The 11,342-nt window shown below is 42.3% G+C and overlaps 1 protein-coding gene across 2 annotated transcripts; it reads right to left on the bottom strand.

The window, feature by feature from the left end:
• Positions 1-2,418: 2,418 nt before the first annotated feature.
• LOC120053830 (zinc finger protein 319-like) lies at positions 2,419-11,139 on the bottom strand. Of its 2 annotated transcripts, XM_039001093.1 has the most exons (4): positions 10,812-11,139; positions 8,181-8,213; positions 6,593-7,953; positions 2,419-6,427 (listed from the first exon to the last, which is right to left on the bottom strand). In XM_039001093.1, exons 3-4 carry the CDS (start codon positions 7,908-7,910, stop codon positions 6,108-6,110), a joined length of 1,638 nt encoding a protein of 545 aa, XP_038857021.1. In that variant the 5' UTR covers positions 7,911-7,953; positions 8,181-8,213; positions 10,812-11,139; the 3' UTR covers positions 2,419-6,107. The 2 variants fall into 2 exon arrangements, with proteins under 2 accessions (XP_038857021.1, XP_038857020.1); XM_039001092.1 differs by having other exon boundaries at positions 2,419-7,953.
• Between the last annotated feature and the right edge of the window lie 203 nt (positions 11,140-11,342).

Genomic DNA, 11,342 nt, shown 5'->3' with positions numbered 1-11,342 from the left:
TCCTACATGATAGTGCTTGCTTTGTTATCCAACTGGTCTTGTGTCCTTTGTTATCCTGTGAACCCCAATAATTTCTGCTTGCAGCTATATTTGAAGATAATTACAGTGCATTCGGAAAGTATTCAGACCCCTTGACTTTTTCCACATTTTGTTACGTTACAGCATTATTCTAACATGTATTAAATTATTTTTTCCCCCTCATCAATCTACACACAATACCCCATAATGACAAAGTGAAAACAGGTTTTTAGAAATGTTTGCTAATTTATATAAAAAATATTTAAAAAACAGTAATACCTTATTTTACATAAGTATTCAGACCCTTTCCTATGAGACTTGAAATTGAGCTCAGGCGCATCCTGTTTCCATTGATCATCCTTAAGATGTTTCTACAACTTGATTGGACTCCACCTTTAGTAAATTCAATTGATTGGACATGATTTGAAAAGGCACACAGAAATAGAAAGCATCAACTGAATGTTAAATGTCAGGTATTTTAATTGTATTGTTTACTTGTTGAATGTTTGTGAAGTCTTGATTTGTGGTTGTTTGTAATGTCTTGTTAATTGTTGTTGGACCCCAGGAAGATTAGCTAGCGTCACAACGTTAGCTAATGGGGATCCTAATAAAAATTACAATCTGGACTATATAAGGTTACACAGTTGACAGTGCACATCAGAGCAAAAACCAAGCCATGAGGTTGAAGGAATTGTCCTTAGAGCTCAGAGACAGGATTGTGTTGAGGCACAGATCTGGGGAAGGACACCAAAACATTTCTGCAGCATTGAAAGTCGAAGAAAATAGTGGCCTTCATCATTCTTGAATGGAAGAAGTTTGGAACCACTAAGACTCTTCTTAGAGCTGAGGAATCGGGGGAGAAGGGCCTTGGTCAGGGAGGTGACCAAGAACCCAATGGTCACTCTGACAGAGCTCCAGAGTTCCTCTGTGGAGATGGGAGAACCTTCCAGAAGGACAACCAAAGTTTCTAAAAACCTGTTTTTGCTTTGTCATTATGGGGTATTGTGTGTAGATTGACGAGGGGGAAAAAACTATTTAATCAATTTTAGAAAAAGGCTGTAACGAAACAAAATGTGGAAAAAGTCAAGGGGCCTGAATACTTTCCCGAATACACTGTATTATTGGATCAGTGGAGCAAAACAGAATATCAAAAGAGATGAGCACAGAATCAAAAGCACTGTAACTAAGCAGCTAACTTACTATTGTCTACTAAACAAAATCTTGTGGCTTTGGACCCGACCAGACAGCTTGTATTAAATTGTATGCTGTACAATGTACATCAACCAATGCCATATATGAACCAATAGCAGGTATGTTACCAAAACATTGGGAGATGTACACAAGAATCTCTAAACTATAACATACAGTACAACATCTTGCCTAATTGGGGTCAAATGCATTTAAGAATGCTGCCAGATCTTTTCATTGTACATACATTCATCTCTGTACTAAATTTGTTCTGTTTCTCTAACAAAAAAGCCTTCAAAACTGTAAAGTATTACCGATAGTGGCCATTTTGTAAGATGCCATCACAGCCCCAGGGGCCAAATCTGTAGTGGCTCCATATCTAAGCCTAAGTCTTAAAATTTGGAGCCTTTCTCTTAAAATAGTCATTCTAAAATATTGGTACTGCTAGGCAGTCATTTTCAAAGATGGCTGCCACAGCTCCCAGGGGCCAAATCTGTGGTGGCTCCGCATCAAAATATTTTCAGGCTACGTAAATCTACTTCTCTGCCAACTGCATTTCTCAAAATAGTCCTTCTGAACTGTAAAACAGTTAGTCGGCAGCCATGTTGTGAGATGGCCCAAATCTGGGGTGGCTCCATATCTAAATCTTTTCAGCTCTGACTAATTTGGTGCCTTTACCACAAAGCAGTCCTCTAAATAAATTGTATATTGAGTATTACAGTCAGAGGCCATTTTGAAAAATGGCTGCTACGCACCCCCAGGGACCATATCTGCAGTGGCTCCATATCTAAACATTTTCAGGGTATACACATCTACAGCTGTACCAAATTTGTTGCTTTTAGTGAACGCTTGAGTAACATTTTGCAACGTAACCACTCTACTATTGACAGACTATGTAAACAAATAGCATCTGACCAAATTATGCAAGATTTTGGTTCTGGGTTAACAGAGATTACAATTAACTACATGAGTGTTATATTTGTACATTACATTATCAATGGTAAGTGCAGTGTATTTCTTCTGGGTGGCATAAAGAACATGTTATAGTCTGTATTTAAGCAAGCATTACACACCCTATTACAAATTAGAAAATGTTATTTTAGTGAATGTACACATCTTGTCATATTGTTTAACTACCTAATCTACATACTTAAAAATCCTGAAAGAATACATGCCAGTCCCCTCTGCAATTAAACATACATGACACCCCCCCCCTTTATAAAAAGTTTATTTGTTAGTGCTGTGTGTATTGAATGCTACATACAGATATTTTAGCATGAATGTACACATAATGTACGTTGTCACAATAATTTCTTCACATAACAATTTGAAAAAAGCTATGTGGAATAAGTGCCATCTGAAGCACTAATACCTAGGACAGATTACAGGAACTAACACAGCAGGCATGCACAGAACAGAGAAAGCAGGGTCAATAGGCAGGGGCTAACCGTTATGCACTACACCAGATCAAAAGTCATGTCAATCACAGTCCTAATGACCCTTCCATCAATCAAACATCTCCCCCATTACATCCTAAAAGGCCCTGTTACCTCCTCCCAAGAATGGAAATATTCATATAGATTTTAAAATAATATTTTTTTTTAAAATGTATATAAACTAAACATATACAGTACTTTTCTTTTTAATTCAATTCACAACTGCTTTTTGATGTTGTCTTAATGCCAGATGAAAGACGAACGACGACAGACAAATGACAAACTGTTAGCCCACCTCAGGTGACGATGGAGAAAACAAAAAAAACACAGCACAGTACAAGAAACAGAGCAACAACATTGAGGCAGTCAGTTCTGGAGTAGAATGGGTTTCTAAATAACCCTGACCCCAGTTTAACAGTCTACTGAAACTGATTATAAAAAAGAACCTTCCTCAAAGTTAGCATTACCTTATCATAAAATAGTTTTTCAATACTGCACTCAAACCACAACCAAATACATCCCCTTGAAATACTTCCTTTGAAAAAAAGACCCCCCCACACACAAAAAAACAAACACTTTGCGCCACATTGATTTGCCCTCAAAGTTGACACAGATTTTTGCCTTATTAGTTGTCTTACCACTTACAGACTATAAAGAGGTTCAATCCATAACTTTTGCAATCAAGCTTAAGCAGCCCATTTTGGTAAGGATGCTATAAAAAAATAAGGCTATAAAATCCAGAAGTTAAAATGATCTGCACAAATATACTGCAGATAAGTTTGACATAACTGGGGTTAACGAAAACTATACAGACCTGACAAAATTCTACACCAGATGTATGTTTTATACAATTCACTTCACAGCCAGGATTCCATTTTCACAGACATGATTCAACAATCATTCATCGAATAAACACAAAGGAGCACCAGGGGTCAGAATCCTTGTAGGGCTTAGAGACAGAATGTTCTCCTTGGAAACTTGCAACATACCACCACTATCATAACTATGACTTCAAAAGATGAAAAACATTTAAAGTCCTCATATGATAAAAAGTTGTAACATACAAAACAACCAATGCAGTTTTAGAAATAAGACAGTTATGCAACTTCTGTAACCGAACTGGTAAACATACTCGCATACATATTGTACTACATACACGCCGTAAGAGGAAGCTTGATCAGGTTTTAGACATTTTCAGCACAGATACTCTTCACTGATCTCTGTAGGAATATGAACTGTATATTAGTGTGAAATATATTTCTATATACCAGTGAGATGTCTTGATACTTCAGCTGGTTAATCTCCACACCTTTGGGATTTGCTGCAGTACAATGGTGTTTTGGTACAAACTATAGTTGCCACAATGATGGCCACATATAAGTCCACATACAGTCACAAACTTTTGTAATATTTCACAATAGCACAAAAACAATTTAAAAAATAAACCACTTCTAGTTGGAGTTGATTCGTGTACATAAAAATAAAAAATAAAAATACTAAAGCAGAGTAGAGGTGCATGATTTTATTGTATATGCGTCAGGGGTTGGAACCAAAATTATTTTCCAATTGTTTTGTTCTGAAGAACAGAACCATTATTTTTTTCATTATGTTGCAATGTTTCCATTAGCAAAATGAATGTTCTGAACCGGTTCGAACCCAAGAAAGTAATGATTTATATCATTCCTTTTTAAACCTCTACATTTAGCTCAACATTAAATTACTTCCCCAATCAGTGAGGATAGAGCAGCTTGCTATGGCACGGGCAAGCAATAGTTGTCTGACATCTACTGCATGTGTAAACAAGTGTAGGGCGCGAGATGCGATTGAAATTTTCCAGGTGGGGAAAGATCGAGAGAGGGTGGAGGAGGAGGCTTGAAGCGCTGGGCATCTTGTGATGACATGCATTATCTGAACTAGGCCCACAGAATTATACCTACGGAGGAGCGGCTTATATGAAGGAACTTTGAATGTCTTTGAACTTGAAAAGAGTTGGCTGAAAGTTGGACGAGAGCTAGCTAACAAACTTGTGTGTGCAGAGCGGCATCAGAATTAAAATAAAAACACATCTTACCTTTTTGTAGTTAATAAATCCAATGTGAAACATGATAAGGATACTATAGTTAACCAGCATTGATAAAGTAAATCCATTCTTCTCTAATAAAAAAAAAATCTAAATTTCTGAATCCCGCATGTAACGTCAGTAGGATACAGTGCTTCGGAGGGGGAGGGACAGGTAAACTACACACACACGCAAAGATTTTCTGAGTGACAGAGTGAGGGCTTTGCATAGGCGCATTGTGGGACTGTAAAAAAATACCTGGAACGTAAAATAACATTATTACCCGGTTCCCATGCTTTTAAAATAACGGTTCTGTTCCGGAAAAGTATAGATCACTTCCGTTCCCGGTTCTGATCCTCATTTTTTTGTGATATGTCTGGTCTTCTGTTCCCTGAACCGGTTCCATTTCCTGATATGCATGCACTGCTACTACAGTGATTAGGTTGTGGAAAAGTAACCAATACACAATAATTTCAACCCTCCACCCACCAAACAAAACATTTTATATCTGAGTTGATACAGCGTCATTGATTCCAAAATAAAAAAGCAAGAGGCCATCAGTAGACTGTAGTAGCTGCTGAACCTTAGCAATCATAAAAGTCTTGAGTATCCTGGGTAAGAGAATGGAACATTAATGCATGCAGGATCTCTGTAGATGCATTCTAGAGTGACAACCACTGTTGGCAAGAGAATAGTTCTGGGTCATGTTGCAACACACCAGTCAAGCAGGTCATCACAAGGGGAACTGGTCCACATCACCTTTTTTTCTTTTTAATCTACAAGGTAATTTATGTACAAATGCAAAGCTTTTCATAGACAGAAATGTAGGCTAATGTGGTGATTTACATTTATTTTGTTCCCCACTTGCAGGGAAGTTGATTCAAGAAGGTAAGGATAGATAGAGTAAATGACCTGGGCTAGAACATCCACCCTAGAGTTTGAAGTGAAAGAAATATCCTTGTTGGTGTCTCCTCTGTCCTTCAGACAGTAGCCCTAAAGCAGTGACACTTGGCAGTGACTTCTATTTTTTTTTTTTTTACAATTATAAATTGTATGGGTTTCTTAGGGTGGGGAAGTGGACTGGTATCACTTTTCAGATGGGAAGTGAGGGTATGGATTGTATATGCTGGGGGCAAATTAAGAGTAGGCAGGGACATTTGCTATGGACTGGATAAGAAGTGGCACAGAGTAACCTACCATCGGGTAATCCTTCCCTTTAGATGTGTGCTGGACTGTGTGCTCCTGCAGGGCTCCCAGGTCTCCAAAGCATTTGAACTGGGTATCTCTGGAAAGCACCAGAGTGTGCACTCCAGAGATGCCCAGTTCAAGTGTGTTAAGCTGGGTGCTGCAAATTAATGGTAGACAGGGACGTTTGCTATGAACTTGTACAGAGCGGAGGGGCGTGACTATATGCAAGGTGGCACAGGGTAACCCCCTCCTTCAGCTGTGTGCTGGACTGTGTGCTCCTGCAAAGCTCCCAGGTCTCCAAAGCGCTCTCCACACCAAACACACTTGAACTGGGCATCTCTGGAATGCACACTCTGATGCTTGGCCAGGTGCTCCCGTTGCTTGAAGCCTTTATCACAGCTAGCACACTTGTAGGGCTTCTCCCCGGTGTGGACACGCTTGTGCCTATTCAGGTCAGACGAGTACTTGAAGCGCTTCTCGCATTCGGGACACTTTAGGGGCTTCTCTCGGGACGGGTCGCAGCGGTGCTGCACAAACTCTGAGGATGACAGGAAGCGGCGGTCACATAGGGAGCACTTTAGGGGCTTCTCTTGACAGTGCGAGTTCTGATGTCGCTGCAGTGTCGAACTCTTTTTGTATCCCTTGCCGCACACGTCACATTTGTAAGGCTTGTCTGTCTCCCTAGATGAAGAGGACGACTCACCGCATTTGTGGCGCAGCAGCTCTCCTGACTGACTGAATTCCTTCTGGCAGGATGCGCACTTGAACAGGTTCTCCATGCCGTGGACGTGCTGGTGGTACAGCAGATGGGATGGCTGCAGGAAGCCTTTGTCACAAAGGTTGCACTTGAAGGGGCGGTCAGATGGGTTTTTGTGCGTGCGCCTGTGGCGCACCAGGGCATACTGCTGTTTGAAACTCATCTGGCACTCCTCACAGTGGAAGGGACGCTCCTCAGAGTGAGTGCGCTCATGCTGCCGCAGGTCTGATGGACGCTTGAAGCCCTTTCCACAGGTTGCACAGCGGAAGGGGCGTGCCCCTTGTGGGTGGCATGGATGATGCAGCAGCTCAGAAGACTCCTTGAAGTGCAGTTCACACAGGTTGCACTTAAACAGGTGCTCTCCGGAATGGGCGTACATGTGGCGCACCAGGTGGGAGCGGTGCTTGAAGCTCTTGTCACACACAGCACATTTGTATGGGCGCTCAGAGCTGTGGGTGCGCTGGTGATGGGCCAGGTGAGAGGACTGGCTGAAGCTCTTGTCACACGTGTCACACTTGAAGGGCTTCTCTCCAGTGTGCACACGCTCGTGGCGGGCCAGCTCTGACAGGTGCCTGAAACCCTTCTGACAGACGGAACACTTGTAGGGCCTGTCACGGGCCGATGGAAATGTAATTGAGGAAGAAGATCCCACTGCCACACTCCCACTTGAAGAGGCTCCATCAGCAGACGGCTGCTGAGGGTTGGTGGAAGAGGAGGAGGGTGTGGTGTTCCCAGAGGAGCCCGGTCGGTAGGTCTTCTCACAGATGGAGCATTTCATGGGGTTGGTGCTGTTGTGCGAGGTGTGGTGCTGTGCCAGCGAGGTGAGCAGGGAGAAGCCCATCTTACACACACCACACACAAAGGGCTTCTGCTCCACCTGCACACACTGGTGCTCCAGCAGATCAGTGGCCTGGTGGAAGATCTTCATGCACTGGGTGCATTGGAAGGAGCGGTCCTGGCTCACCATACACTGGTGCTCATGTGGGTTGGCCAGGTGGGAGATGTCGTGGCCGCATGCTCCACACTTGTGACCGCCCTCGCCCCCTACCTGCAGAGAGGGCTGCTGTACCTGGGTAGGGTGTTGCTGCTGCCCATGCTGCTGGCTGTGCTGCTGGCCATGCTGGTGCTGCGACTGCTGCAGAGCGGGGTCAGGCTGCAGGACGATACCATAGACGGCACAGCCCAACGCGTTCTCCGCCCCCGGTGGTATGGTGTGCACCACCGGAGGGGGAGCAACAGCATGCTGCTGCCACGCCTCACTCATCCTGGCTCTCGTGTAGGGATTCAGTTTTGTATCGTAGTGGGGGCTTTTATGAAGAAAAATCAAAGGTACATTGATTGGTGGAAGGGTGGGTAGGGTGGAAAGTCAGTAATTTAGTCTGCCATTTCAGTGGAGAACATCACTAAATATAAAAATATATACATATAAAAAGGGCTTGTTTTTAGGATGCAATAGATTGGGTGTCTGAAAATTATATGCAGAGGAAGAACACCTGCTGCAAAGACATTTAAATTTAGAAAAAATTAAACCCACTGTCTCCATGCGTCTTCAGTCCTCTTCTGATGACTGCAGAAAAAAGGAACAATTATTATTAAACTATTCACTAGTACTGTGTGCGGTATGGCATCCTAGAAGAAGTGCGTGATCTCAGTTTCACAGAGACTTCCCCTTAGACAACAGAATAATTATCAGAGCCCAAAAGGATACTTTTTTTTATTTTATGGTATTTAACTAGGCAAGTCAGTTAAGAACAAATTATTTTTTACAATGACGGCCTAGGAACAGTGGGTTAACTGCCTTGTTCAGGGGCAGAATGGCAGATTTTTACCTTGTCAGCTCGGGGATTCGATCTAGCAACCCATCAGATTAAAAGCAGCTGTAGAGGGCTACTTCATTCCTGCTTACTTGACTAATGATCCATCATCACAAACACACTACAAGATAGCCATATCCAAACAATCAAAAGGCATGCCCTTATTTTCAACCTGGTCTCATAGATTAGACATATCATAGTAAAATGTAAATCCGGCACACTCAAATTACTATGATATGTTAGGTTTGGTATGGTTACATAAGATAGGTTACTTCAGGCAAAAACTAAAAGAGGATGATTGGTCTGGGAGAATGGGTGGGCATATAAAACGCAAACGTCTGGCAACCCAAAGGCGGCATGTTCGAATCTCATCTCGGACAACTTTACTTACTACTTTGTACCCAGCTAGCACAGTGGATCTGGGCCAATTACAGCTGAGAGTCGGGGCACTCAGCTGAGAGTCAGGGCCGAGTCTGGGCCGCCTTCGGCAGTATTACTAGGATGCGGGGAATGAGCTTGGGCCAATTCCGGTGTGAGTTATCTGGCCCAAATGTATTACTTGGGGCTCGGGCCGATTTCGGTGAGAGTTATCTGGCCCAAATGTATTACTTGGGGCTCGGGCCGATTGGGGCTGCTCCCTGGCAGATGATTACACAGGCTGCTATATATAATTAACATTTCATTATTTATTTATTGTTCCTCATTGTTTCTGTGATCAAAAAAATACAACTAAGATTTAAATTAAATTCTCTAAGAGTCCTGTGTAGTATTTTGATACTTTGTGCAAGGCAATTGATAAGCATTAAAAACTTTGTGGATGGAACTTCCCGAGTGGCGCAGTGGTCTAAGACACTGCATCGCAGTGCAAACTGCGTTTCTACAGATGCTGGTTCGAGACCCTTCCCGGCCGTGACCGTTAGACCCATGAGGGGACGCACAATTGTCCCAGCGTCGGCCCGAGTTAGGGGAGGGATGACCTTGTCCCATTGCGCTGTAGTGACTCCTGTGGCAGGCTAGGCACACACCAGATGTGTGGTGTTTCCACCGAGACAAAGTGGGGTTTTTTTTGTGGATGGGTATAATTTGTATGTATAAAATGTATAATAGTAATATTTAAAATTACTAAATAGGGTAATTTTGTATACATTTATTTAAATTTGCATTGGGGCGATTCTGGTAAGATGCCGGCAAAGTTGGTAAACGGAAATGGCCCAAAGTACTTGGTCCGATTCTGGGCAGTCATTCATTTTGATTCTGGACAGAGTCCGACACCGGGTCAATGCAATCAGTTCCAGCCCCCCCCCCCGGAAGAGGGCGCTTCTGGGACGATTCCTCATTGCTAGCTGGGTTGCTATTTTGCAACTACTTAGCATGTTTGTTAACCCTTCACCTAACCTTAGCCCGGCAGGTAGCCTAGTGGTTAGAGCGTTGGGCCAGTAACTGAAAGGTTGCTGGATTGAAACCCCGAGCTGACGTTCTTCCCCTTAACAAGGCAGTTAACCCACTGTTCCCCAGTATGCCATCATTGTAAATGAGAATTCGTTCTTAACTGACTTGCCTAGCTTAAATAAATGTTAAAAAAATAAAAACCTAACACCTAGCCTAGCTAAAATTAGCCACCTAGCTAACGTATCATACCTATTTACAAATTCGTAACATATTTTACAAATTGTAATTTGTAACATCATACTTGGACATCCACAAATTAATACATACCATACGAAACGTAACATATCATACTAAATGGAGGAAAACACGTTAAATGTACTATATTCCGTCTTCCACTGAGTCCAGGTTGTTATTTATATGTATTATAGGGAGGCAGACAATATTTAAACTGGTGCGTCCGAGTACATCAGGCTATTTTTCAAAACATTCTATCGGGTGAGCACTAATGCCTAGTAATGCTCTTAACGTTACTCCTTTCAGAATATGTAAATCATATTGGTTTGGATTGATTTACGATCGGTGTTCCCCAAGATTACAGTATTGGTGACAGGCATATTCAAATCATCCACAGCGTGCACAATCAATAAGGATCCATTTGGTCGGTGTTTGCGCACGAATGTAAACCGAAGAAAAACAACTCGATTTACCTAGCTAGTTACGCCATTGCATTTTCCACACGAGAGAGAAAAGCATACGGCCCATCATTTGTTAACGGAGCCGGGCGGCAGTCGCTGTCTCATATAGCAGAAGCATAGCTGCATACATCTGTATGGCGAGCTAGCTAACGTTGCGTTTGCTTGTAATGTTGGGATTGGAAAATATTCAGCTATTGTATTAAACTGATCTATAGAATCAGTAAATAAATGAGTAACATATTTGGGACAGTATTGCTGGCAACATACCTTTAACGTTTTGCGGAGTTTTTTGTAGCGTCTGACGATTTTGACAGAAAAAGTATTCGTAGGCCCAATAATACCTCCTTTCATATCCGCATTCAGCCTCGGTCAGTCGAATATCTGCCCGCTCTCTTGTCAAGCGGGTTTGGCACCAGGGCCGAAGAAATCAGAGCTTTTGTGTCGTTCTAAATGATCCCACTAAATGTGTAATATTCTATTTTGCCCAGAATGTCAACGCCCTGTCAATATGTGATCGCTAGGCCATACTCCTCCCGCTTAAAAAGGCGATTAAAAAAATAAAATAAAACGCTAGCTAGCTAACTGACTAGCCTCAGAGATCCTGCCCAGGCACGGGAACATGAATAATCAAGGTTTAATTGGCACGCTCACAACATACACTCGGAACCTGCAACGAATAGCTTTTATCTTTCTTCAGTGAATATCTATTTATAGCTATGCATTACAGTAATATTGTTGTGTATTTTCACAAATAATGTTATTGATGGTAAGTAAGGGAAAGCTATATAAATGTGTGGT

This window comes from Salvelinus namaycush, chromosome 9, assembly GCF_016432855.1.
Source record: "Salvelinus namaycush isolate Seneca chromosome 9, SaNama_1.0, whole genome shotgun sequence".
In the NCBI taxonomy this organism is placed as follows: Eukaryota; Metazoa; Chordata; class Actinopteri; order Salmoniformes; family Salmonidae; genus Salvelinus; species Salvelinus namaycush.
This window is presented reverse-complemented; position numbering and strand designations above follow the sequence as displayed.